Source organism: Miniopterus natalensis, chromosome 12, assembly GCF_054644295.1.
Source record: "Miniopterus natalensis isolate mMinNat1 chromosome 12, mMinNat1.hap1, whole genome shotgun sequence".
NCBI lineage: Eukaryota > Metazoa > Chordata > Mammalia > Chiroptera > Miniopteridae > Miniopterus > Miniopterus natalensis.
In genome coordinates, this window is record NC_142092.1 from 47,991,546 (window position 1) to 48,017,491 (window position 25,946).

General features: G+C 49.1%; 1 protein-coding gene across 4 annotated transcripts; it reads left to right on the top strand.

The window, feature by feature from the left end:
* Positions 1-103: 103 nt before the first annotated feature.
* TMEM8B (transmembrane protein 8B) lies at positions 104-25,946 on the top strand. Of its 4 annotated transcripts, none has more exons than XM_087822764.1 (13): positions 104-641; positions 5,131-5,320; positions 5,700-5,907; positions 12,016-12,149; positions 12,477-12,742; positions 13,330-13,655; positions 16,760-16,853; positions 17,046-17,169; positions 17,237-17,379; positions 17,612-17,790; positions 24,388-24,534; positions 24,668-24,784; positions 25,034-25,946. In XM_087822764.1, the coding sequence occupies exons 1-13, from the start codon at positions 104-106 to the stop codon at positions 25,367-25,369; spliced, it is 2,802 nt and encodes a 933-aa protein (XP_087678890.1). In that variant the 3' UTR covers positions 25,370-25,946. The 4 variants fall into 4 exon arrangements, with proteins under 4 accessions (XP_087678890.1, XP_087678889.1, XP_087678891.1 ...); XM_087822763.1 differs by having other exon boundaries at positions 25,038-25,946; XM_087822765.1 differs by having other exon boundaries at positions 25,183-25,331.

Here is a 25,946-nt window from a genome sequence, read left to right on the forward strand (position 1 = left end):
CTCGGGGACACGGAGGCCACCCCGGGGGTGGGGAGCGGAGCCGCGGGTCAGCTCAGCGAGCGCCCCCCGCTGGCCTGCCCGGGCCCCGCCCCTGCCCCGGGCCATGGCCCAGCCCCTATCCCGGCCCCTTGTCCTATCACCCGCATCCAGGCCTTGGCCCCCCGCCCCTCCCTCGCCCTGCTTCCCAAATCCGTCCCAGTCCCCGCCTGGGTACCAGCGAATGCCCGGATCCAGATCCCAACCCAGGCGCCCCCTCCAGCCTCAGTCCCAGGCCCTGGCCTGGCCCCCATCCCCGCCTCTGCCCTTGTTCCACCTCCTCTCACAAATCCCAGCCCAGCCCCTGTCCCAATCCCACCCCCAGTGTTTGTTTAAGCCCAGGGCCCAAACCTTGCCCTTACTCCAGTCCCCATCGCAGCCTCTTCCATCCCATCCCCTGCCCTTGCTCAAACCCTCCTGCCCAGCCCAGCCCAACCCGTTATCTCAGCCTTTGCCCTCATCTCTGTATTTACCCAAGTCTCTCCCACTACCCACCCCTCTGTCTCACACCCTGCCCCTCTCCCAGCCTCGACTCAGGACTGGGCTCCAGCTGCCACCAGCCCTGTTGCTGCTGTTGCTGTTTTCTGTCCTTGGCCCAGGGGCTGGTGAGTGCAGAAGCAGCAATGACTGAGGCAGGGATGGGGTTCTGGCAGGGAAGGGTGGACTGGAGGGATTCGGGAGAGGTGGGACCTTGGTAACCAGATAATTGGGGAAGAAGTGGGGAGAAATAGGGAGGAGAGACTTCTTACACATCTGAGAGGAAATGGGAGGGTCAGAAGAGAGGCTCGGCTGGTGGCTAGTAGCCTCTAGGACACCCAGGTTTTCTTTCCTGGTGTCTATTCTGACCCCACTTTGATTCTTGCTTTTCCAAGGAAGTCTTGTTCCTGCTCATAAAGTTTGATGGGAGAAACATAGTCCCATACCAGACAGCCTCTAGTCCAATGCTGGCAAGGGCTAGCCTAAAATTTTGAGATACGGGGTATGCATTAAAACAGGGTTTAAAAAGCTGTTTTGAAAATAACATGCAGCAAACAGACGGACATGGGTTAGCTGCAATTATAACAGTTTTTCTTCTTGTAATGAGTTTTGTTCCAAATAAGCTTGATTTGCCTAGGAATAATTCCTGACACTTTTTGTTTGTTTTGTGTGTTTTAAAAAAATTCTCACCAGAAGGTATTTTTTCCATTTTTCCAGCTTTTCGGGGGGGGGGGGGGAGACAAACATTGATGTCAGAGACACACATCTATTGGTTGCCTCCTGCACGTGGTGGAGATCAAGCCTGCAACCAAGTTACCTGCCCTTGGCCGGAATCAAACCCAGGACCCTTCAGTCCCAGGGAGCCAACACTCTAACCACTGAACCAAACTGGCTAGGGTAATTCTTGACACTTTTAGAGCTGGGTTGAAACTCAGATGGCCATTTTACAGATGGGGAAACTGAGGCTCAGCAGGGAAGCAATTTGGGCAAGGTCATACAGCTTGTAAATTACAGTACTGGGGCTAGAGAAAAGTTTCCTAATTTCTATCCCACAGTAGTGGTCTTTTTCACTGCAATATATGCCTAACAGGAGAACAAATACAAGTGGGGAAAGGCTCCAAGCACAGCCCATCCTCTCCCCTGTCTGCCCACAAGGGGGCTTCATCACAAACTGTTCCGCATTTGCCAGTTGTCAGCCTAGGGCCACCATCCACTAGAACAGGGAGAGGTCCAACTTCCTAATGAGTGGAATGTGGGAGGAGGAGGGGGGTCCTGATCATAGGAGATGTGCCATAAATATGATCCCATCCTAAGGAGATGACTATGGTCTTCATGGCCCCAACCCTCAGCCACTTCTGGTGAGTGGCACTCTAGATGGAGATACGCCTAAGGGAGTCTTTGGCACTAATGGGAGTAGGGGTTGGGTTTCAGTGAGCTCTGGGGACCTGGTTCAGTGTACAAGCTTGAGGAGATCAATACATGCCAAATGTCACCGCCCCAGCAGAGATGTCCAAGCTCACTGGTGTCTGGATACTTACATGTCTGAGTGTATACAGACATGAGGGATCTGTGGGAATACTGGACATATGAAGTATGTGTACATGCTTGTGCATTGGTGAGTGTAGGCACATATATGTTGTGTGGGGTGCATGTGAGCCTGTGTGTCCTCTGAGTACCCTATATTATTGTGTAAGGGGGAGGGTACATGTTGTGGACCACAATGTTCTCTTTAGCTTTTCCTGCTCCTGTAGACAGAACACAGAAGTGTTACCTTCCCAGTGGGTAGTTCCTTGTTTGGATGCCTCTCATAACACAAATAAGTAATCCATCTGTTCCCAGCCAGGTCAGTTTTTCAGTTTGGGTGAGGGGAGTCCATACTGTTGAGCCCAATTCATAGCTTCCATTTTGTCATTGTGGCTTCTTTGTTCATGAGTCCATTGAGCAAGCATGAACTGGCTAGGGGAGGAGGGTAACGGACAGCCACAGAGCTCTAGAAAGCAGAAAAACATGATTGTTCAGAAGCAGGTTTAGGTGGTTTGGGGAGAATTGTAATGAAGTTGGAAAGAGTGCTGAATAGGCCCTACTGCTGGCAGGGGTGCCCTTAGTTCTGTTGATAGTCCCTGCCTTGGTAACTGTGGCCTGGCCTGCAGGAGTGTTCTGTGGGGGTGATAGATTTTGCTTGAGGAGAGGCTGGCAGTGTCACAGGACCATAGCAGTGCAGTTGGTCTCCATATATGCTTATTGTTGGCTTCAATCTCATTTCAGGAATGGAAGGTATCTCCTGGGTCTCCTGGTCCTACCTCAATCCTTGAGTCTTTTCCTTGGGCTCAGCTGACTACATTTGCATTACCCAGGCATGCCTTGCCATTCCAGAAAGTGACCGTTGATTCTACCTAGTGCTGTCCTTAGCAGGGCCAGCCTTAGCCTGTGTGTGTGTGTGTGTGTGTGTGTGCACGTGTGTGTGTTTCAGGTGGTGGTAGAGAATCACACATGCTTCATCTGGAAATACTAGGGCATCCAGGACAGAGTCATCTGCGCTTGCCTGAGGCCTTACTCATGCTTCCTTTGGGACATAGCTCTGTAGGCTCTGTTGAAACCCCAAATGAAAGCCTGGAGTGAATGGGACTGTGAATGCTTTCTCAAGCATCTACCCTTAGAACTTCTAGGTTCCTCCCACCACCAGTTACTGATCACTCCCTTTTCCTAGCAGCCTATTCTGTGACCTCTGTAGCCCCTGGCCACTTTTGCAGTGGCTCAACTAGTTTCCCAATTCTCCAGGCCATGCCATATTTCTTTGAATCACAGGGCTCTGTGTGCTTGTCTGTCTATTGTTTCCCAAAGATTGTTAGCTGTTTTTCATGAGCAGCTCTCTGAGGGTGTGCACTGGGGGCCTGGCCAAGATTTCTTCCTAACAGTAGCAATGGCTCATTCCATGACCCATCCTGGTACCAGCTTTGGGGAGGAGAAGCCCCCCATCCAATCCCAGCAGAGGGGGCTCCAGAGCCCTGCTTTCTTGTGATAATAGATTCAGGCTGTTCAGCTCTTGGCTTTCTGCCTTCCAGTTGTCATAGCCAGGGCCCCTAGGAAACCTATCTTCCCATCAGTTTGTTCATTTCCCTACGTCCATCTTGGATACATTGCCACTGCTCTCTCAGTGCTGCTCTTTGAGCCTCTGGTTCCTGGGCAGTACTCAGCTTGCAAGGTGGCAGGTCTTCCTTGCTGACAGCTGAGATTGATCATGTGGTCTGAACCGGACAGACTAGTCCTTCGTGTAACCATGGCCTTTAGAGATGAGCACAGGCCAATCTAGGGCCACTGGCCTCCACCTCTCTGCAGGGTGACTCGAGGTTGCTGCAGTTCAGTGGGGCCAAACTTAACCCACATTGCCTCCTTCTGCAGCCTCCCTTTCCTAGATGCCTCTCTCTCTGTTATTTCAAATACCTCATTTTTGGAGTTATATCTCCCATTTCCAGAGAGGGAGATTGTCAGATTAGGTAAGCCCTGTGGGTATTTCCTACTTGGCTGAAAACTCTGCTTCAGGGTCTCCCCTACCCACCCCCTCCTGAAGCTGCTGATTTCCTAACCTTCTCACCTATCCTGGGGGCAGCTTTTGGGCATCTCTGGGGTTGGTCTTAAGTCTCCAGAGCAGTCAGATTTCCCAGAACTTTGCCTGCCATCTGGAACTTTCTTCTATCCAGCCGAGCTATTGAGTTATTTTCACTATTACAGCAGTCTTAGCCCCCTTGTGTTTACCAGGATAGCTGCTGACACCAGGCTTTCCTGCTCACCTGGGCTCTGCTCCTAACAGCCATGATCAGGTGTCTTGACATTTCGTTTTGAGATGAACCCCATTCCCTCTGCCCTGAATATGAATAGTCCCAAGTGGTTTGAGATTCCACTAAGTCACCAGTTGACTGCCTCCCTGGGCCTCCCTCTGGGAAGCGCCCTCTGGCTGCTCATCCTGAATCCTAGAGGACCTGGTGACTCTCCTTTCCTCCTCTCCCATGGGCTTTCATGGTGGCCTGCCAGCTCCTGTCCTTGCCTCTGCCACCCAAGCAGGCCCCTTGCAGACTCACCACACTTTCCCCTTCCCCCTCCTGCCCTGAGCCAGTATACAGACAGCTCTTGTGAAGCTTCTGAGGGTTTTTACTGCTCCTGACCACAGGGGAACAGAAAGGAGGAGAAAATCAACAAGGAAGTTACACAGTTTCATGCTGACTCCCAAGCCCCACAGGTGAATTCCAGCCAGCTCCGTGGCCTAAGAGCCCACGCCAACACACACACTCGCATGCTCGCTGTCCACACCTCTGTTGTGTTAGGCTTGGGAAGAGAACAGTGACTCCTAAGTGAGGGGTAGCTGTGGGGTCATATAAAGGGCCCTGAGTTTTGATTTATATAGATCTAGGTTTAAGCCTCAGTTTCCTCATCTATAAAAACAGGCCATTTTCTTCAAGATCATTGTAAAGATAAAGCAGATGACGGTTAAGGCAGCATGAGGCCCAGTCCCTGGCTCAGAGAAGAGAGTTGGTTGAGTTGGTGCCACTGGTGTGCCTGCTGCTTAACGGAAATGCCCTCTGTCCTACCTGCTCCTTTCTTTTTTTCCTGCCTGCTCCCCAGGAGGCCTCTTCCTGACGGATTACTCCACCTGCTCACCTCGCAAGCTGAGTCCTTTCCGCTCCTTTGCCAGCACTGAACTCTTCCACTTCCATGTTCCCGAGGACACATTCCTGGCTGTTTGGAACCTCATCATCTTCAAGGAGCAGGGGGGATCCTTTGGGGACCACTGCCCAGACCAAAGTGTGACTGTGTGAGTGTCTGAGTTAACCTCCTGACCCTGACTTCTAACCCCAGACCACTTTCCAAACTAAAGTGTGACTTTATGAATATCAAAATTGACTTCCTGACCCTGACCCCTGACCCTTGTTGAGATTGAAGTATGACCGAGTGAGGGCCAAGAGCCCTGTTTCCTGATTACTTCCTGACTACTGTTGGCTGTGCGAGTGCCTGAGCTGAACTTTTACCCCTTCTGTGCCAACCCCTGGCCTGGAACCACTTTGTTTGTTGTACGTGTCAGTATAGGGAATCTACTGTTTGCTGCTGATGAGTGACTGTTCTCCCTTCTTTTCCCCATTTCCCATCTCCCACCTCATTGTCTGCTTTCTTCCTCTCCTCATTCTGGTCCCCAGGTATTTCCGGTCCGGGGCACCCCCTGTCATCAATCCCCTGCACACACACTTCCCAGGGGACACAGCTGTGCCTGGGGTTTTCTCACTGACCCTCAGCTGGACACTGCCCAACCGCACTTCAGGCATCTTTAATGTCAGCAGCCCCTTACCTGGGGACTGGTTCTTGGCAGCCCACCTTCCCCAGGCCCATGGCCACATCTCTGTCAAGGTGGGTTGATGCTGCCTAGGGCAGGAGGGGCCAGAGCTGCTTCTCCATCTCTGCTGACCCCCCCCCCCCATGGGTTACATGGAACACCAGCCTTGTACCAGGATGGGCAACTGCATGAGGGTGGGTGGGGTGGAGCCCAGCTAGGGGCCAACAGGCCATATGGTGGGCCAGAGCCCAAGATCTGTATGAGGCAATTTGGGAGCTTTAGGAGGACATTGTAGGTCCATGTAAGCTGAAGGGAAAGTCCAGAGTCTGCCATCAGCCAGAGGCCCCGGCACTGCAGAGTAGTGTCTCTTCCTATTGGAAGGTGCAGGGGTTAATTGAGGTGATCAGATACTAGCTAGGGACAGCAGGTCAAATGCTGCTGCACAAACCCAGGATAGCCCTGCAGACTCGTAGGCTACAACCCAGTTGCTAGTTCATCTGGGAGAATGCATTCCTCTTCTTTCATGATTTCAGCTCCCTACACCCTCTGGAAGACCATACAAGAACACTCTGGGGCAGGGTGGCCCTTTCCTGTTAAAAGGAGACTTTGGGCAGCTGGTGTCCATCCTGACTGTTTCCTCTCTTTCCTCCAAATATCTGTACTGATTTCATAGAGCAGAGGTTGTTAACATCTGAAGTGTAGGTTTTAAGGTCAGAATGTTTTTCCATTCTGGTTTGGAGGGGAAGAAAATGCCACAAAGTTTTCTTGCCACTCTTGGTGTTGGGCAGACTTCCTCCTTATAGTGAGATGATTATAGTTTTCTTTCTCCTGTCTGTTGGCGGGAAGGAGTAAGAATATGATAAGTTGGCCATGGTCAAGATGGGATGGCAAAGTGTGTGTGGGGCCAGTGGTAAGGACCCAGCATGAGCAGAGTGAGAATTTGAAGAACAGGGTGCTCAAGAACATGAAAGCTATCAGGGTTTGGCCATTGAGAATTGAGAGGGACGGAAATTCCTGATCAGGTGAAGATTTGATTTGGAGATACCTCTCCAGGCTGAGTTCCTTGAGGGCAGGGGCTCTGTGACTATGTTAGACTCACCTCTCTTCCCCTACTGTAGCTGAATGAGCTGGGAATCACACAGGGACACATGTACTGGCACTGCTGTTTTCCAAATGGGAGCTAGGGCTGAGGTAGTGTCTGGAGGCCTCAGTGATAGGCCTGTTTTTCCTGAGAGTGATGTACAAGAGAACTTCCTGTCAAGGTCTGGGAGTCCCCTGGATGAGAGCATGTTGGGAGCTCACCTGGAAATAGCTCTGGGTGGGTCTTGACTCCCATCAGAACTAAGGGCTATTCTAGTTGGTGGAATGTCTTAGGTCTTTGGTTAAATTCCAAAGAGCCTATTCCTGATCCTAACTCTGATCCTGGACTCTCTTTGTGAGGACTTGCAGGGAAAATAGTTCTGAAGCCCGGCTCTGGTTATCCAAAAACCTTTCTGGGTGGTCAGGAGGAACTGGGGGCCTAGGCCTGGGCTGGTATTATGGGAGCTGGGGCCTGTTTAGGAGAGGTCAGAACCAGGTTTGTTTGACCTTCCCATTTGAAACTAGATATATCAAGGGGGGTCTGGGGGACTTGGTACTGTAAGCTGGAGTGCTAGCCAGCTGAGTTCCCAGCAGTGTGGTGAGATTGGAGAGAAGAGGGCACAGTTACACCTTGCCCATGAATGGCAGCAGACCTGGATACCATGAGAGATGTAGCTTTTCAATCAGGCTTGTTTTAGAGGTTCAGGGGGTGGGGGTGGGGTTGGGCTGGGCTAGGGAAGGAAGGATCATTTTTGTTGTCCCTCTGAGAATTTGATTACCTTTAGGAATCTTAAAGGGGCCTCTAAGGATTCTTAAGTTTTCTGGTTAATTCCTTAGACTCAAGCCTATGGGTTGGTTGTCCAGAACATTCCTCCGGGGCTCCATCTTCTGGAGTTGTTTCCTTCATATTCCAGGTCCTGACTTCCTATAAGGCTTGGCCAATGTAGGAAGTCATGTAGGTTCAGGGGTATCCTTGGGTGGGGATGGAAGAGTCCTAGCAACAAGAAGGCGGTGCTGTTTCTAGGGCCCTCCTTAGCTTTGGGGGTAAGCTCAGACCTCCCTTTAGACCTTAGTCCTTGAGCACCTGCTTTGTCCCAGGCATTGGGGTGGTGCTAGAGACACAGATAAATAAGATGTATGTTAGCGAGATATAGGAGATGTTTTAAGAGGACAAAGGCAAGATGGCTAACTCAGCTGGGTAGAATGGTAGAGGTGGTCGTAGGAAACTGTTAGAAGGTGAGGCCTGAAGTTGAGAAGGCATTGAAAGGCACTGTAGGTGCTGAGGGTAGCATGGGCTAAAGCGTGAGAACTGCAGTGGTTCGGTGTGGGCGGTTGTTGGAGTGGGTAAGAGAGCTGGAGGGATGAGCAGACACCAGATCATGAAGGGCCTAGAAGTTTGAACTTTATCCTGAGAGTGATAGGGAGCCTTAGGAGGTTGTAAAAGGGAAGTGACTTATCTGGTCCAAGCCACTGTCCTGAGCTCTGGTCCCACACTTCTGCTAGCCCCTGTCTCTCTGCTATTCACCACTGTATTCCCAGCATCCAGCACAGAGCCTGGCACATAGTGAGGGTATGGGAAAATTTTGTTGCTCTTCTGCCACCTTCTCAAACTCATATTGTCCCAAACTGATCTCACTTCTCCTCCTTTCCTCGCCCTTTCTTCCTCTCAACCTCTTCCATCTTGACCCATGCCCACCATCTCCTTGCCTTTCCTGTCTTGGAACATGTGTTCATCCTGTGGTGCCCAGCTGCCAGTCTGCCCTGAGAGACTGGCCTTTGGGCTGTGGGGAACATCTGGCACCCAAATGGCTCATTAGGGGAAAGTTCTCTAACTGTCTGGGGCACAGTTCTCCTTGAGTGCTTCCTCTCTCCAGTCTAAGACTTGAAAGTAAATGAAAGCAGGTAAAATAATGAAAACCACGATAAGGAAACCAAAGAAGCAGATTGTACAAAAGAAAAGATTTGGTTGAATGCACCAACTAGGACAAAGCATGACTCAGTATCTCAACTGAAGAGGTTAAAATCTGCCAGCAGTGCTCATTCTTCTCTTCATCCTACTCCTAAATTATTTTGTTTGTGTTTTGAATAGGTAATATATGCACCTGGTACAACATTCAAAAGGTACAAAAGGCAGTGAAAAGTAAGTCTTCCTCTTCCCTCGTTTCCTTCCAGTCCTCACTTCCCCTTTCCACAGCTGACTAGCAACTAGCTGTTAATGAGTGTTTTACATTCTCTTCCCTTCCTGAAAGACTCTCCTCTGCGCCTTTGTGACTTTACAGACTGTCCTGGCTTTCTTCCTGCCCACCGCCCACTCCTTCTCTGCTTCCTTTCCTGGCGTCCCCTCTTCTTGATCAAACATATTGTGGGGCCCCAATGCTTGGTCCTGGGACAACTCCTTTCTTATCTCTCCATTCTCTTGCTAGGTGTCTCCAGCACAATAGTTTTAAGTACTGCCTATAAGTTAATGCCTTCCAAGTGTATTCAGTGAGTCCTAATGTCTTTGAATCTCAGACTTCACATCCAGCTGCTTACTTGACATCTCTGATTAGATATCCAAGAAATGTCTCAAACTTAGCATGTACAAATCCGAACAAAGCTAAACATAAAAATCTCTTCAATTCCCATTTCACCTCTCCCAGCCCAAGTCCTTTCTTTCTCTAGTCTTTTCAGTAAAAGGCACAGCTGCTCACTGATTGCTCAAGCTCCGCATTTAGGTACCTACTTGAGTCTTCTTTCTCCCGTACTTCTCTCCAACCAATCCATAAAGAAAAGTCTTGTTGGTGCTACTTCTAAAGCATGCCCTGAATGCATCTACTTCTCTCTCTTTCCACTCTTAGCACACCTACCCTCAGCGTTCTCCTGGGCCACCTCAGTAACCTTTAAGTGGTCTCCCTGCTTCCACTCTTGTCCCCTGTAGTCTGTCCAGGATAATCATTTATAGCCATGTTGACTGCTGCTGACCAACAGTGGGCCAGGAGCTGTACTGGGTACTGGGATATTCCCACAGAGAAGGCCAAGTGTTTTAGGCCATCTTCAGTCTGAAAGCCCCATCCAGAGCCTGGGACTGGCCCCCTGCTTAGGCCTTTCTAAAGAAACCCAGCCCACCCATACTAGGACAGTCTAAGAATCAATCTAGGGCCTTCTGTTCCAGCTTCTTTCAGACTGTTTCCCTCACCACTTCTCACTTTTGGCCCTCTTGGTTTCTCAGGTTTCCTGGCTTTGACCCTGTTCCTTCCATGGCTGCTGATGTTGACTCATTTCACTTGGCTTCTGCCTTGGCCGTTCTTGAGGACTTGCATTTTGGTGCCCTTTCTCTAGCCCCACCACACGGTGAAGGTTGCTGCATCTCTGCACCTTCCCTAGTCTCCACTGACTGAACACTCCCCTCTGCAATAGGGAGGGGTTGGGTATGCGCCTTATACAGTTTAAGGAAAGAGCACATCTTAACCATTGAGGTCGTAGCCAGTGATCCTTCAGTTAAGCCAATAGCAAGCAAAGTTTTTCTTGCCCCGTACTACCCAACAAGGAAATGGGCCACCTCCTGAGCATGGGCTGCCACCCTCAAGGATCCTTCACCTCAAGATTACTGTGGGTGATTCCTGTCGTAGGAAGTGGGGTTGATGAAATGACTTGCAATAGTAGTTCTGGTCCTTAGGGTTTCACACCAAAGATGAGGGACATCTGCTTTGGATATCAGAGATTGAGGCCCCTGAGCAATGAGGTGGATTTAGGAGCTTGCCGAAGGAGTACTCTTTTTGATACCCATTCTTTAACTCAACAGATATTTTTTTAGCACCTAGTGTTTGCCAGGTAGTGTACTAGGCATTGGGGATGCAGTGATGCAAAAATTATAGGAAAATTCCAGGCAGAGGGTAACGGGATTTTCTGGCCTGGCAGCCATCAGGGCCTCCTTCTAGCTTTGTGGAGTTTTGCTGGAAGTCTGTGCCTTGGCTGGCTTGTTCCATGGCATGGAAGTCAGTGGGATGTCAGAACATGGAACTTTCATCCCAGAACAAGGCTTAGAGATATGTCTGGGTCAGAATAAACATGTAAGTGAACTGTGGCCTCTAGTTTATTGGGCCAGCACAGGGTCATATGTCCTTCAGAAGATCAGAGAACCCTAATCAGGAGGCCCCTCCTCCTCTCAACTGCTACAGTTGCAGGGCTTAGATAGCTGCAAATGCTGCAGAAAGGAACCAGAATAAATGGAACTGTGCTCACTGAAGAATGCTGAGGCTGAGTGGGCCAGGGGTGGTGTCAACTGAGTAGAGAAGGGTTAGGGATCTGATCCAGAGCAACTCAGGGAGATGGGGCTATTCTTAGCCTGAGGCAGAAGAAGCAGATGTGTCTGTGGGTCCCTGAGGCAGAGCAGTGGGAGGGGAGATGGAAGACAGGCTTTGGCTTCATAAAGATCAGAGCTGCCCTCAGCTGGGTTGTTTCATTTCTTCATTCATTGATTCAGCAAACTCATCTGTAAAGTATATACTTTACATTAGGCTCTGTGTCTGAGAAAACAAAAATTAACTAAGACCAGGTTCCTATTCTCAAGTTGCTTACAGTCTGGAGGTGGCCTGGGAGGTAAAGAGTGGCCTTTCTCTGGGGGTATTAAAACAGAGGCTGGACACAAATACTTGGAAAGGACAGTGTGGAATAAGGGAAATTAAAGATTCACATTGTAGGGGAAGGAGGAGGTTTGGACTGGAGGCCTTTATGGAGCTTTCCAATGCCCAAAGAGAGCCAGTGTTGTAAGTTCCTGAGGGCTTGGTGGGGGATTGAGGTGATTTGAAATTACCTGAGGGGGTATTCAGGAATGCTCAGGAGGAGGGGTTAGATTGGAGGAGCAGGCAGGGCCTGATTGTCAGAAGGGCCTGGGTTTGAATCCCAAACCTCAGCATTAGCTAAGAATCACAGTAGATCTACAGACCTAGGAAGGACAGAGGTAATTGGGCAGGAAGGACCCAGAACTTAGAGAGATCTCAGTCACTGCCCTGGGAGCAGAAGGCCAGAGGAGGTTTGTCTCTCCCATCAGCAGGTTCTGTTCACCTTGTTTTAGTAGCACCCTTGCTGTCTCTCCCCTCCCACCACCCTTGCTTTTGTCTTAGGGTCTCCAGGATGAGTGTCAGTACCTCCTTCAGCCGCAGCTGATTGTCCGGCGTTTACTGGATGTTGCTGTGTTGGTGCCTGGCCGTCCCTCAGAGCAAACTCTCTCTCCCCACAATCACTCAGCCCTATATAAGTAAGTCAAATCCCCCCTACACCTTGCACTTTTCCTCTTCCTTCCCTGGCCTCAAACAGGGAAGGGTTCTCTTGGCCTCTAAGCCTACCTACCTGCTCCTGTTCTCCCATTGGCCAAGCTGGACTGCTGGGCCACCCAGAGCCCTCAGGGTGGGTTGGAGCCCTGCCTCCCTCTCTCCCAGCACAGAGGGGAGGACCTGAAAAGGCTCCTATTCTCCTGTGTACCTTACTCCTCCTTGCCCCCTTCTTCCTAGTGTTTCCCTCATTCTGGTGTCCCTCGCACCTTTCCATATCCTGTTTTCTTACCCCTAAACTCTCCTCTGCCCAGGGTCTTTGTGCCCAGCTTCACTTACAGGGTTTCAGCACAGCTGGTGTGTATGGGGGGCCGTGGGGCATCCGCCTGCCCCCTGACACTTCGCCTACGTCCCAAGGCCCCACCCCTGCACAACTCAAGCTCTGTGGCATGTGGAGGTGCCTCAGTATGCCAGCTGGAGCTAGCACTGCCCCCTTGGGGGCGCTGGGTCTACGTGCGTGTGGAGACATCTCGGGGCTCTGGCAGGACCATCCGCTTCCAGCTGTGTGTGCGGTTGCAAGGTCAGAAGCTCCACATCTGTCCCAGCCACCCGACCTGTGTTGACATCTGTGACTGGAAAGAGGCAGGCATGCTGGCTGTGTCCCTTGCCCCTCTGCCATGTCCCTACAATCTCCCTGACCCCACTCCAGCTCCTTCACACTCCCTGAAGCCCTTCGACTTGGAGCATCAAGTTATTGGAAGGCCTTCAGATAATTTTTCCACCACTTGGGGCTCACTAAGGGACCTGATTATTCTCCTTAATTTAATCTCTCTTTCAGTTTCCTGGGGTAGGCAGGACCTTCGGGACACTGGCCTTGTAGAAGCCCATGCAAGTCAGTGAGAGGGCTGTCATCTGTTTCAGCAGTATCCTTAGGGAGGGAGAGATGACCTTAATTTCCTCCAACCTGACATTCTATTGGCTGTGACCACTAGGAAAGCCCTGGGCCCTATCCTGTGACCCTGGATGCCCCACACTCCCAAGGGCATGATTCTAGTTCTCACCCCTCCCGCCCTTTGCTAAGTTCTATCTGGCTCAGATCTGGTTTGTGGTGGGGCTGAAGGGATGTGAGGGGGGCAGGCCTTAGCTCTGATTTCCTTTGTCCCACAGAGTGCCCGAAGCCCAGCCTGTCCCGTGCCCTGGTCCCTGGAGCTGCCATGAACATGCCCCAGTCGCTGGGCAATCAACCACTGCCCCTAGAGCCACCATCCGTTGGGGCTCCTGTGGAAGCGCCTGGGGTCAGATCTCCACCTGAGCACTGCTGGCCAGTGCGCCCGACTCTGCGCAATGAGCTGGACACCTTCTCCATCCATTTCTACATCTTCTTTGGCCCCAGCGTGGCCCTGCCCCCTGAGCGCCCCGCTGTGTTTAGCCTGAGGCTGCTGCCAGTGCTGGACAGCGGAGGTGTCCTTAGCCTGGAGCTCCACCTCAATGCGGTACTTTGTGGAGAGTGGGGAGGTTGCTCCTATGGGGGATCTCAAGGTGACGGGTGTGGAAGCCTACATAGGTTGCTTTCACCCAACTTTATGATTAGAGACCATGTCTCAGCCCAATTCTGGTCAACAAACATGCGCTGGGTATTGACTCTACTATGAATGGGCTGGGTCAGCCAGGGTAATTCAGAGTGGTCCAGATTTCTCCAGTTTTATAGCCTAACCTCCCTCTTACTAAGGGCCTCTCTCTATGGCAGGTGTTCAGTTTTTTGCATATCTCCAGTGATGGGGAGTACGCCACCTCTTGAGGCCCTGAAGTCCATATTTAGACACTCCAATTGCTAATGGCAGTCCCGACATTCCACGCAAACCTGCCTCCGTGGATTTTTACCCACTGATCTTTGTTTTGCCCCATAAGCTGTATTTCAGTAAACCTACCCCAGTCCCTTTTTTAAAAACAAAGTTAATAGACTTGATTTTTCAGAGCAGTGTTAGGCTTATTGGAAAACTGAGTGGAAAGTACATAGAGTTTCCATATCCCCCCTCTTTCCTGCACAGTTTCCCCAGTTATTCGCATCTTATATAAGCGTGGTGCATGTTACATCCCTATCTTATTTTAGCAGCTCTTCAGATGCCCCTCAACCTTCTGAAAGCTGAATAATATCAGCATCTTAGACCTCTCCTTGACCTCCACTGTCTCCTCTGGTCAAACTTCTGGTCATCATGTCTCTGAAATAAGTGATCCGAGGTAGTCTGACCAGGGTGGCAGGCGGCATGTGTGCAACCTGAAATTAAATTACCTCTTTCTGCTGCTGCATCACACTGATCTCGTGGGGCTTGGGTGAATGAAGAACTCTGGGTCTTCTTCGTTTCCTTCCTTTTTATTTTCTTCAAAACAATTGTATTCATTTACTTTTTAATTATAAAAAGAATAGAATCACATGTAAAAGCTTTGGGAAGGAGAGGAAGACATCCTCATAACACAACTGCTAAGCCTTTTGGTGTGCATCTTCCCAGTCCTTTTCCACATTAACTGCGGTATTTATCTAGTTGTAACCAAGGGGCATACATAATTTTGTGCCCTGAGCCTATTTCATATGACCTGCTGCTAATTCACAGCTCATATTTTTGCAGTGGACTTTTTAACCCGAATGGAAGAATTTATGTTCATCTTTGAGGCATTGCCTAATGATGCCGGTTTGGGTCTTGGGCTTTCTCCACTATGTGTAATTCACACATTTGAAATTAGTCATTAATTTCCAACCTCTTGGTCATTATTTTCAGTATTGAATAAGACTGGGCTGAGGGCAGAGCCCTGTGTCAGGCCATTAGCAATTGTCTTAGGTTGGCATTGATCCGATAAGGATCCCTCAGCCAGTTCTCCTTTTAATTCTACTGTCCCCCAGCTCTGGGGCCAGGGACCATTTTCCTATGAGGTGACCTGAGACCTGGTCTGTGGCTTGATGTGCTCTTTTATGGGACATGGCTCAGAACTTTCAAATGGTCCTGCTGGTCAGGACAGCTGATTCTTCAGCCTGAAAGTGTTCCTTATTTTCATTCTCAAATTCTGTCTGACTCTGTTCTGGCTAAAACTGTATGTGTTTTATGTTTGCTTATTGCTATGCCTTTGGGCAATGACAGTGAAGCCTTGATTTGATCTTGAAGCTGTAGAGCCCATATCGGAGACCATATGCACCCATACTTGTTCTTCCTCAGTGTCCTGAGAGTAGAGGCCCAGCCCCCTGCAGCCCCTCACCCTGTCCCTCTCTGCATTCTTGTCCATTTACTCTAATGGGCATCTGCTTACTTTCCATCTATTTGCATGCTATGACCCTTGCTATCCACCTCAGACAGTTGTATGTATTCTGAAAGGTATATTGGAACATCTACTCTGATTTTTCCAAGTATTTTGACCCCCCCGCCCCCCCGTATTAAGAACTGGTCATTTGGGTCAGAGAATGCATACCTAGAGAACATTTTTAAATCTTTGCTCCCCCTCTTCCAGAATGATTTTTACTGAATAATACTTTGGCATATTGCCCTGGGCTTGCATTGAGGAAAGTTATGAGCAAGTTGTATGAAATTCACTCTTGTGTTCTCACAAGAGTGAATTTCAGCTGTCTGAGGGTATAACAAGGGTCATAGCACGCAGATAAATGGAATGTAAGCAGATGCCCTTTAGAGTAAATGGACAGGAATGAGGATAGGATGCACACCAGCACACAGCGCTGCTTCAATGAAACTTACCCGAGAACCACACCTTTGGATGCTATACTTCTGTGACTCTGATTCACCTTTATCTGATGGACTCACAAATCTGGTCACTCATCATGTTTCCTTCTTTGCTTTGGTTGCTTGGAAGTCAGCATCAAATATATAGCCCACGTTTATTTTCCTATCCTGAGTTTTCAATTTCCCTCATGCATTTATTTTATCCTGTTATATGTATTTAATAAGCTGCCTCAAATCCTTCTTGAATGAGGTGAGTTTATGACAACCTGCTTCCTGTAAACAGCTCTTTACATTTACTCCTGTGGATATACGGTTTCTTTTAATCCCAGCAAGGTTGCTACATTTAATCCCTCAGGCATTCTACTACCACTCTTGAGTACCTGAGCGTTTCACCTGAGGGAGAGTACATTTCTTTACATGCCTTCTGCCTTTGGACTCAGATGAAGAGGTGAAGATGATTGAAAACCTTATAGTTACCTTTGTGCACAACTAATTTTTACATCCAGCAACAGCACTCTCCCTCCCCCCAGTAACAAGCTAGATAAGATTGAAGAAGAGGGTATTCTCTTTAGCCTAAGCAGCTTCAAAATTCTGCCCAAAGAAAGGATTTGGATTTGGGCCTTGCCTTTTCATCAGTCTTTGAAAGATCTCTGATGTGAGAGATTTGGTGTTTCCCAAGTTTTTCTGTCCTAAAAAGGGAAGAGAGATGGAAGAGAGATTGGCTTTGGTGTTGAGAGCACCTGCAGGAATGTGATGTCTGGTGAGAGCCTGGAGGAGTTTATGGGGAAGGACTAACCGGTGTAGGAGTCTGGGGTGGTGGTGGTGATAGGACCTGGAGGGTGGGGCAGCTTCATCTTCAAACCTGCCCTCTCCAGAGCTCCCTGCGCCAGGAAAATGTGACGGTGTTTGGATGCCTGACTCACGAGGTGCCCTTGAGTCTGGGGGATGCAGCAGTGACCTGTTCCAAAGGTGAGGATGAGGAATGGGGAAAGGAGAGAAGGCTGGTAGGACGGGCAGGGGGCGCGGCTGAGGTGGGTATTGGTTTGGTGGAAGGAGGGGCTAGGGCCACTGGGAAGCGGGGACAGGCGGGTGAGGATTCTTCAGGCCCTGACCCCACACTGACCCCTCCTCTCTCTCACTGACCCCTCCCTCTCCCCTCAGAGTCCCTGGCTGGCTTCCTCCTCTCGGTCAGCGCCACCTCCAGAGTGGCCAGGCTGCGAATCCCGTTCCCGCAGACCGGGACCTGGTTCCTGACCCTCCGCTCCCTGTGCGGGGCGGGGCCTCGGTGAGCCGCTGGTGCCGGACTGGGCGGGAGGGAGCGGGGAGCCCCGGGTGACCGCGTGTGTGCGCAGGTTTGTGCGGTGCCGGAACGCCACTGCCGAGGTGCGGCTGCGCACCTTCCTGTCCCCGTGCGTGGACGACTGCGGGCCCTACGGGCAGTGCAAGCTGCTGCGCACGCACAACTATCTGTACGCGGCCTGCGAGTGCAAAGCGGGTGAGCGCCCTGGGCTGCGAGGGGGCGCGGGGGGGGGGGGGGGGGGGGGGGCTGAGCCCCGGAGCTGTCGGGAGGGGGCGGCGACCTGAACTGGGGCTGGGTTAGGAGGGAGTGGGAGGGCGGGCCCAGGGTGAGACCACCCTCCCCTGGCAGGGCACAGGGCTTAGCTAGAGGCCCGCTGCCCAGGCGTCAGCTGAACCCACGGCTGCCTCTGTGCCCTCCCCGCCCGCAGGGTGGCGGGGCTGGGGCTGCACCGACAGTGCCGACGCGCTCACCTACGGATTCCAGCTGCTGTCCACACTGCTGCTCTGCCTGAGCAACCTCATGTTTTTGCCACCTGTGGTCCTGGCCATTCGGAGCCGATATGTTCTGGAAGCTGCTGTCTACACGTTCACCATGTTCTTTTCCACGGTATGCGGTGCGTCAGTGTCTTCACCGAGGCATTATCCGCGGTGGTGGGCGAGGCTCTACATGTTCCCCATGTTCTCCACGGGTTTGGGGATGTCTGTACCTTTATAATATGAGGATGCCTCCAATTCGCTGTGTCTTCTATAGCAGTGCCTCCCCACCTTTTCATATCACGGCATGCCTAGAGTATGGTCATTTTTGTAAGGCACACTGGGATCAATGAACAAGCCGGTTTGTAACGTAAAATAGCCAACAGCCACTGCAGACAGTGTGGGGTCTCTAGTTGTCTCACACCCTGCCTGTCCACCCCGAGGGCCGAGGGGACCTTTACTTCAATATGCTGGACTGGAGGAGTAACTCCGTTCTGCAGTAGGAAATTGTGCCTTCACCACGAGAGATCTGCATGCAGGCAGGAAATCTGCTCTTTCACCTACGTGTCTAATGGAGAGTTGTCAGCTTCATCATAGGCTTTCACCATGTGAGGGCTAGCTATACTGTTCATGTTCCTCATCGGGCGGAGGGTCTCTACAGCGAGCATGCTCTTTCTTATGGTATGAAAAGACCATATGACAATACATACGTCCAAATGACAAAAATTCTACTTATCTCTTAGGAGAAGGGGGTGGGGCGTGGTCTCCTTGAATTTGCATGGGAACTTTAGGAAGGCAGAGGGGATCTATAATTGGATAATTTATAGAACAATATGGTTCTTAGGAGCCTAAGAAACTTTACAGATTCAACTATGTTCTGAGGCATCATGGGAGGTGTAATAAAATATAAAATCCCAGCCCAAAGGAGCATATTTTGATGAAGATTAATATAGTTTTAAACCCTTCTCCTCCCATTACAGAATCTCCACAATCTCTCCTCTGTGTCTTCCCATTCTTCCATAATCATAAAAATTCATTTTACAAGCATGTATCACAGATATTCTAAGGAAAGGTAGAGGAGTGAGTCTGCTAATGTGACTTAACCTGCATGTAGATCCCCCCCTGCCCCTGAGATTCTGCATCTAGGGATCTTTTCATCTCATCTCTGGGCTCTTGGCATCTTGTGACATACAGTGCTTACCTATGAGTGCTGCAAAAATCTTAGATGGATTTAGACTTTCCTTATGTCTTGGCAGCAAAGATACCACAAAAACCAATAGATGCCTCTCTTTTGTTCAACATTAATAGATCAGACATATGTCCAAATGACAAAAATTCTACTTATCTCTTAGGAGAAGGGGGTGGGGCAAGTGCCCTGAAACTGAGGGTCATGTCATACCTAGGTCCCTCCTGGACTTTCATCCACAGGCGAGGAAGAGTAGCCTGTGTCCATGCCATGTAGAGAAACCTTGGCCCCTTCAGCTGGATGAGAAGAGCACATTCCAGTTTTGTTTTACTGCCCCCTTTTAGGCCTGCTCTAACAGTGCCTCATTCTATTTTTATATTAGACACTGTTTCTCTTCTTTATTGCCAGATGCCCTTATACTGTTGCTCACCAAATCCTCTAGCAACAGCTGTTCCACCAGCCCACTCTTCGCGGCATGCAGATCTAACGTGATTCACAATTAGTAAGAGTACCTAAGTGTGTTAGGAGCCTGCGGCGTGTGGGAGTGTATGTGTTCTGCGCTTCATACAGCATCCCAGGCATTGGCTCTAGAGTGTTCAGTCCTGGATGACTCCTCATTTCCTGGATACGGTGGCAAATCAACCTGAGAGTAAAACACTTCCCACCCAGTAGAAACACTGGGGGAGCCTAAAGTGCCTGGCGTCACATGCAGAGCTTCTACTTTCCCTAAATAAGGAAATAAGCAAAAGATTAAGGAAAAGATATTGGCACTGCAGTGTTGCCTAAAGTCCTGCTCCAGCTCCTGTGCTTTTCCATGTGGGCCAAAATGTAAAGCTGCTGGTCTTCCAGTTTTCCCAGGTGGGTTCCCTGTTGTCCCTCGTCTTCCATTCTTAGTTTAGATTTATCCGATTCCGAAAGTCTTCATTTAAGGACCCATTGGTCACGTTGTAGGTCACAGTACTAGGAGAGTAGATGACAGTCTTCTCTGTCTTCAAATCCAGGACTGTCCACGCCTGGGAGTGGTGCATCAGTTCTTATCCAGGACATAGGAACAGACATTAGGTTTGTTCTTCAGGAGTTTAAAATGTAAAACATGTAAAATATGTTAAAAAACAAACAAAATGAGCCACAAACCCAGCACTTGATTTTGTATATAACCAGACAGTTCATGTAATAACAGCAAAGTAACATCTACCGAATACGCACTGTGTGTCAACACTGCTAACTGAATCCTCACAATAGGGTTATAATAACAGGTAGGTACTTTTTGCAGATGAGGGAAGTTTAAATACTTTGCCTAAGGTAGAAGGTAAGTGGTGGGGCCAACATTTTCACTCAGCCTGACCCCAGGTCCCCCACATGTAATCCCTGCGATGCATTGCTCCCCTTGCACGGGGGCAGCGAGCATGCATTAAGTTTCCCACCTGATTTTAGTTTCTCAGGGTCCTGGTTTACATAGAGAAGCTCGTGACCTCAGTTTAGTGGTTTCCGATTTCTTAAAAAATAAGGAGAACCAATAGAAAGATAAGAAGGTATAACCAAACCAAATATAAGAAACCACGAGGGAAAATAAATCAACATTGCAGCTGTGCAGCCTATCCTTCCCAGTGCTCCTTGAGTCTGTCCCCAAAATCAGATCCCAGAAGACACCTACAGAGCTGATATCCTGGGGACCCTGCAGCCTTCCTTGCGGATTGCTGACGCCCTGGCTGCAAGCCTGCCTTCTCCTCACCTCTCTGTTCGTCAGACCATCACAAGTTATTCTCAGTGGCCCTGGGCAAAATCCTATGACTGTTTCCAAGAGAAAATGGAAGCAGAAAATAAGAGAACAGAGAACAGCAGTAAATTCCATTATATCCTGAGTGTAAATATAATAATCTTTGCATGAATTAAAGATATTTGCATTTCCAGTTTTATATTCTATAGTGCTTGGGTACTCTTTTTTGGAGCATTAGACGAACTATATATTTATGTTATAAAAATATAAAATTTTACAGAAAAATAATCTAGGACAATTTTCTAAAATTATCTCATAAGTAAAGAGAGATACCCAAAACTAAGGAAAGTATCACATTAAGTTAGAATTATATTAATAGAAGCCAGTTTGCACTCTAAATTTCTATTCTTAGAGTCAACATTTTTTATGTGTCATTTTTCACCACTTTTTTGCCACTGACAAAAGGAAAACTGTTCAAAAATTAGCCCACACTTTTAGTGGAACAATAATTCCCTCACACTGCAATTTTGATTTACCTCTATCCCTGTGCATTTTCTACAATCTCAAACAATCTCTTTGACTTTTTAGTATATACTTGGAGCACAATCAGTCATTATTATTCTGTGATTAGAATATTAGTGAGATGGCTTTCCCCCCAAACCTGTCTGCTCCAGAGACAGTCTCTCCATTATTTGCCATTGTTTTTTCAGTGCAGAGAAAGTAAAGAACATCAGCCTTCAATTAATTATTCTCTTAGATGTGTCTTTAATACTGGGCTATTCAGCTTTGCTTTTCTTCTTCTGATATATATCCTTTCTTATCTGAGATAGAAGGATTTATTACAAGTCCCTCTTCCAGAAATGTTTAGGCATTTCCTTCTCTGTATTTGAAAGTCAGGTGTATGGAGCAAGTACTTGGTTAACCCTGAAATGTAAAATTAATGCTTTAGCCCTAGCCGGTTTGGCTCAGTGGTCAGAGTGTTGGCCTGTGGACTGATGGGTCCTGGGTTCAATTACTGCCAAGGGCATGTACCTTGGTTGTAGGCTCAACCCCTGGCCCCAGTCAGGGCATGAACTGGAGGCAACCAATCGAGGTGTCTCTCACGTTGATGTTCCTCCCCCCCCCCCAAAAAAAGCAATGGAAAAAAACACCCTTGGGTGAGGATTTAAAAAAAAAAAAATGCTTTAAGATAAAATCCAAATCATAAAACAGTATGGGGTAAGTTATTGGCTTGTAGTACTTATAGTTGGTCTTGGAGGTACAGAATAATCATCCTACAGCAAAAATAGAAAAAAAAAAAGACCAAAACATTGATTTGTTTAGGAACCAAATTAACTCTCAATTAATCAACACATATAAGAAGAATAAAGAATTGAAAAGTAAACAAATTCTTTAGGCATATTTAAACATTAACTCTAATGCCAGTGTGGACCCACATGAAAAGTCTCAGTGTTTCCCAGTAAGAACTCATTTTCTCAATTTAATGATTTATTAAGAGGAAACCATGTCCCCAGACTTTAAGCCCTTTCAAAAGTCTGAGAAAACTCACTTAAAACATGATTATTCCTATTTTTAAAAACCAAAAAAACCAAAAACACCCATGATCATTCCAAGGCAGTCTCTTCCTGAAGGTATAGCATTCTTTACCTCCTAGCTTCTCCCTGCCCTTATATTATTTACCTTTTCTTTCCCATTTGTCTGTTGAAGTTATGATTTTAAAATTTGAATGACTGGATGAACTCTCAACAGGTTCAAAAGAAGCATTAACAGTTGATTTCTCATCCTTTGTCTCTAGAGACTAAACTTTCAAATCTTTTCCCCATTCTGTTGGTGGCAATGCAGCATCTCAGCTGGATTCTGTCAGTTTTCACAGAAGACCTGCCTCAATTTCCCACATACTTTTTCCTAAGGAGGATGCTGTTTGATTAAGGCCGGGGTGTCGTGATTTGTAATGTGCATTTGGGATATAACGCTTTTCTCCCAAATTATTTTTCCTGCCCTCATCTCCACCTTGTTCTCAGCCCTAAATCTTTCAGAGACCAGGTTCTCCCATTCCCATTCTTTCCAAAGTTAGGGATCCTACTGCTGCCAGTGAGGGAATGACTTGCAATATTGCTCAGCTCTCTTTCCTCAGCTGTGGACTGGACATCCCTGCCCTCTTCCCACACCCAAGGCCATACCTCTAAAGGCCTGGAGACCTGTCTCACCAAGGTCTGTAAAGCTACTGCTCTTAGGGGCTCAGAGCTCTTGTGACTTAGGGTTGCCTTTTAATAGAATGATGAAGAAACTGGCCTGGGCTGAAAGTAGTGCCTAAAGAGTCCCTTCTGTCAATGATCAAGACACTTCAAAAGCCACCTTTGGATGCCATAGCACTTAGCCTTCCTGCCCCAGCTTCAGTTCATCCTGATGTATTTCAGTCCAACCCTGGAAACGACACCAACTTGTTTCTCCTACCAAGAGATGCCCTCAATAGCCATGGCTTCCAGAGAACCTGGGGTAATAGGCAGAGATCAGACAGACTGATTCACAGAAATCTTAAACTTTTTTGATCCCTTAAAATCTGCTGGCATGCCTCAAGCTCAGCTCCATTGAGTAGATTTTGATCAAGTTTATATAGGTCAAAACCTTTCTCTCCATTATAGCTTCTTAGTTTTCTTCCTGATGGACCAAGGGCAACGTCAGGAGGTGTGAGGTGTGAGTATGCTGCTATGGTGTTTGTTCTCAGTCTGGAGCTGTTTTTCCTCAGACCTCTGTCCAGTATCTTTTCTTTGGGTAGGGTCATAAGGCAAATGTCAGAAATCCTCAGAGGGATATGTGTTCCCATCACCTTTGCACCAGATATTCTTACAACCATACATGTTCTTAGTGTTTGGCATCAATAAATACTCAAATCACATAAATTATACAAGAAATAAAGAGAAAAGTGACAGCAAATGTTTCAAGGCAAAGAGAACTCAGGTAACTCCTTGGTAACCCTTTTCACAAATAAGGGAACATAGAATGCCACAGGCTATGATAGCATTGTCCAGAGAAGCACAAGGGTTGGGACCATAGACCAAGAGGGGCTGATGGCAAACCATGATTCTTTAATTGAGGTGCCCAGAACAGCTTGATACAATTCTACTTGTGTCCCTTGCACCCCTCTTTGAATCTCCTCAATACCCTACTCTTCACTATTTTCCCCACAGTGTGGGAAAGGTGGACACTCTCATCTCCATACTTTTTCCTGTCGTGTGAAGTGTCATGCTCTTCTCTGTGGCTGTAGGGACTGCCTTTTTTTTCTTACTGTGTCTACCATGGTATTGGGTGGGAGGGGATAAAGAAGGCCAGTTAGTGCAAAGCCTGAGGGTAAAGCCCAACTCAGCGTCTGAGCTATCAGAGGAGACTGCGACATACTGGGGAGACTCAAGGTCTGGGTTGGCCAAGAGGCCAGAGGCCAACCCCAGAGCTTGGGTCAAGAATGGAGATTACAGATGGGACCCACGGCAAGCATGAGAACATGGGGAAGGATTGGCCTCAGCTTGAGAGACCTGGACCTCCTTGCCCTGGTGCTCTCCATACCCCATTCCAGAAGCAGGAAGATTAGGAAGGTGGGGTTGAAGGTGAGGGTTACCAGATACATACAACTTATGAGGCAGACTTGGCCTCCCTGCCATATTTTTCTCAGGAGTGGGGAGTGGGACATTTCCCAAATCTGTGCAGCCTCTGACCTCTGACCTCTGCTTCTCCGAGAGCAGCACACCACCACCCTCTGGTCTCTTTCTTCAGTTTTGTAGACCTGAACCTCTGCCCTCAGTCCTCTCAATGCCTGTCATTTCTTTCTCCAGTTCTACCATGCCTGTGACCAGCCAGGAATTGTGGTTTTCTGCATCATGGACTATGATGTACTACAGTTTTGTGATTTCCTGGGCTCCTTAATGTCCGTGTGGGTCACTGTCATTGCCATGGCTCGTTTACAGCCTGTGGTCAAGCAGGTCAGTCCAGAATGGGCCCTGGGGGACAACCATAGCTGAAGTCCACTTGAAATCCATTCCCAACTTCTCCCTGAGGGCACTGCCCAGTGCCTCTCTCCACCCTGGCCCAGCCCCTGCAGTCCTCTTTCTCTAGGTGCTGTATTTGCTGGGGGCTATGCTGCTGTCAATGGCTCTGCAGCTTGACCGACATGGACTCTGGAACCTGCTTGGACCCAGTCTCTTCGCCCTGGGGATTTTGGCCACAGCCTGGGTAAGAGTGGGGAGAGCTGTGGGTGGGGCATCCCAATAGTACTTGGGTGCAGGGCCCTGGGTATCTGGTCCCCAATTTAAGATGAGCTCGGACCCTGCCACCATCACTGTTCTGCTCATGGTACCCATCCTAGTCTTAGAAGGTGCCTTCAGGTCACAACCATGGCTCAGGGGAAGCCTGAGAGTGACTGGCTCTGGCTTGGGTTCCAGGGCCTGGCATTCCTGAACCCCACTTCTCTGCCTTCCCTAGACAGTACGTAGCGTCCGCCGCCGGCACTGCTACCCACCCACGTGGCGCCGCTGGCTTTTCTACCTGTGCCCAGGCAGCCTTATTGCAGGCAGTGCCATCCTACTCTATGCTTTCGTGGAGACCCGAGACAACTACTTCTACATTCACAGCATTTGGCATATGCTCATCGCTGGCAGTGTGGGCTTCTTGCTGCCCCCTCGTGCCAAGACTGACCACAGGGTGCCATCTGGAGCCCGGGCCCGGGGCTGTGGTTACCAGCTATGCATCAATGAGCAGGAGGAACTGGGCCTTGTGGGCCCAGGAGGGGCCCCTGTCAGCAGTATCTGTACCAGCTGAGAGGGGCTTTGGGCCTGGCCCTTGGGGAACATGAATCCTTCCCAGGGGCAGAGAGCCCTTCCTGGGGTTTTCCCAGGCAGCGTGGAGCCTTCCCAGGGATGAGAGACAAGTTGTGTTTCTTGAGGACTTGGCCTTTCTTGACATGGAATCTTCCAGGGACCTGGCATACTTCCTGAGGGCCTGGAGTCATCCTGCATCCACGGAGTCCTTCAGAACTATAGCCTGTGCAGGGCCACAGAGCCGTTTCAGGACCAAGCAGTCCCTCCTAGGGTGTGGAGCCCCTCCCAGAGATGTGGAACCTTCCTGAGGACATAGGTTCCTTCCTGGGAAGACAAAGCCCTCCCAGGACATGTCATCATTCCTGAGGAAGTGGAGGTCATTTTGGGGAAACTGAGTCTCCACATCTTCCCAGCAGCTCAGCAACTCTGGCCTCAGGCCTCCTTCTCAGAAGCAGATTCTGGGCTGTGCTACGCTGGGAGGGGAACTGCAGGACAGATGGGGCTGGGACTGGGGCTGGTATTCTGAGCTGATGCAGGTGGAGTCTGGTGTCTCTCCAATGAAGTGTTTGCTGGTTCCA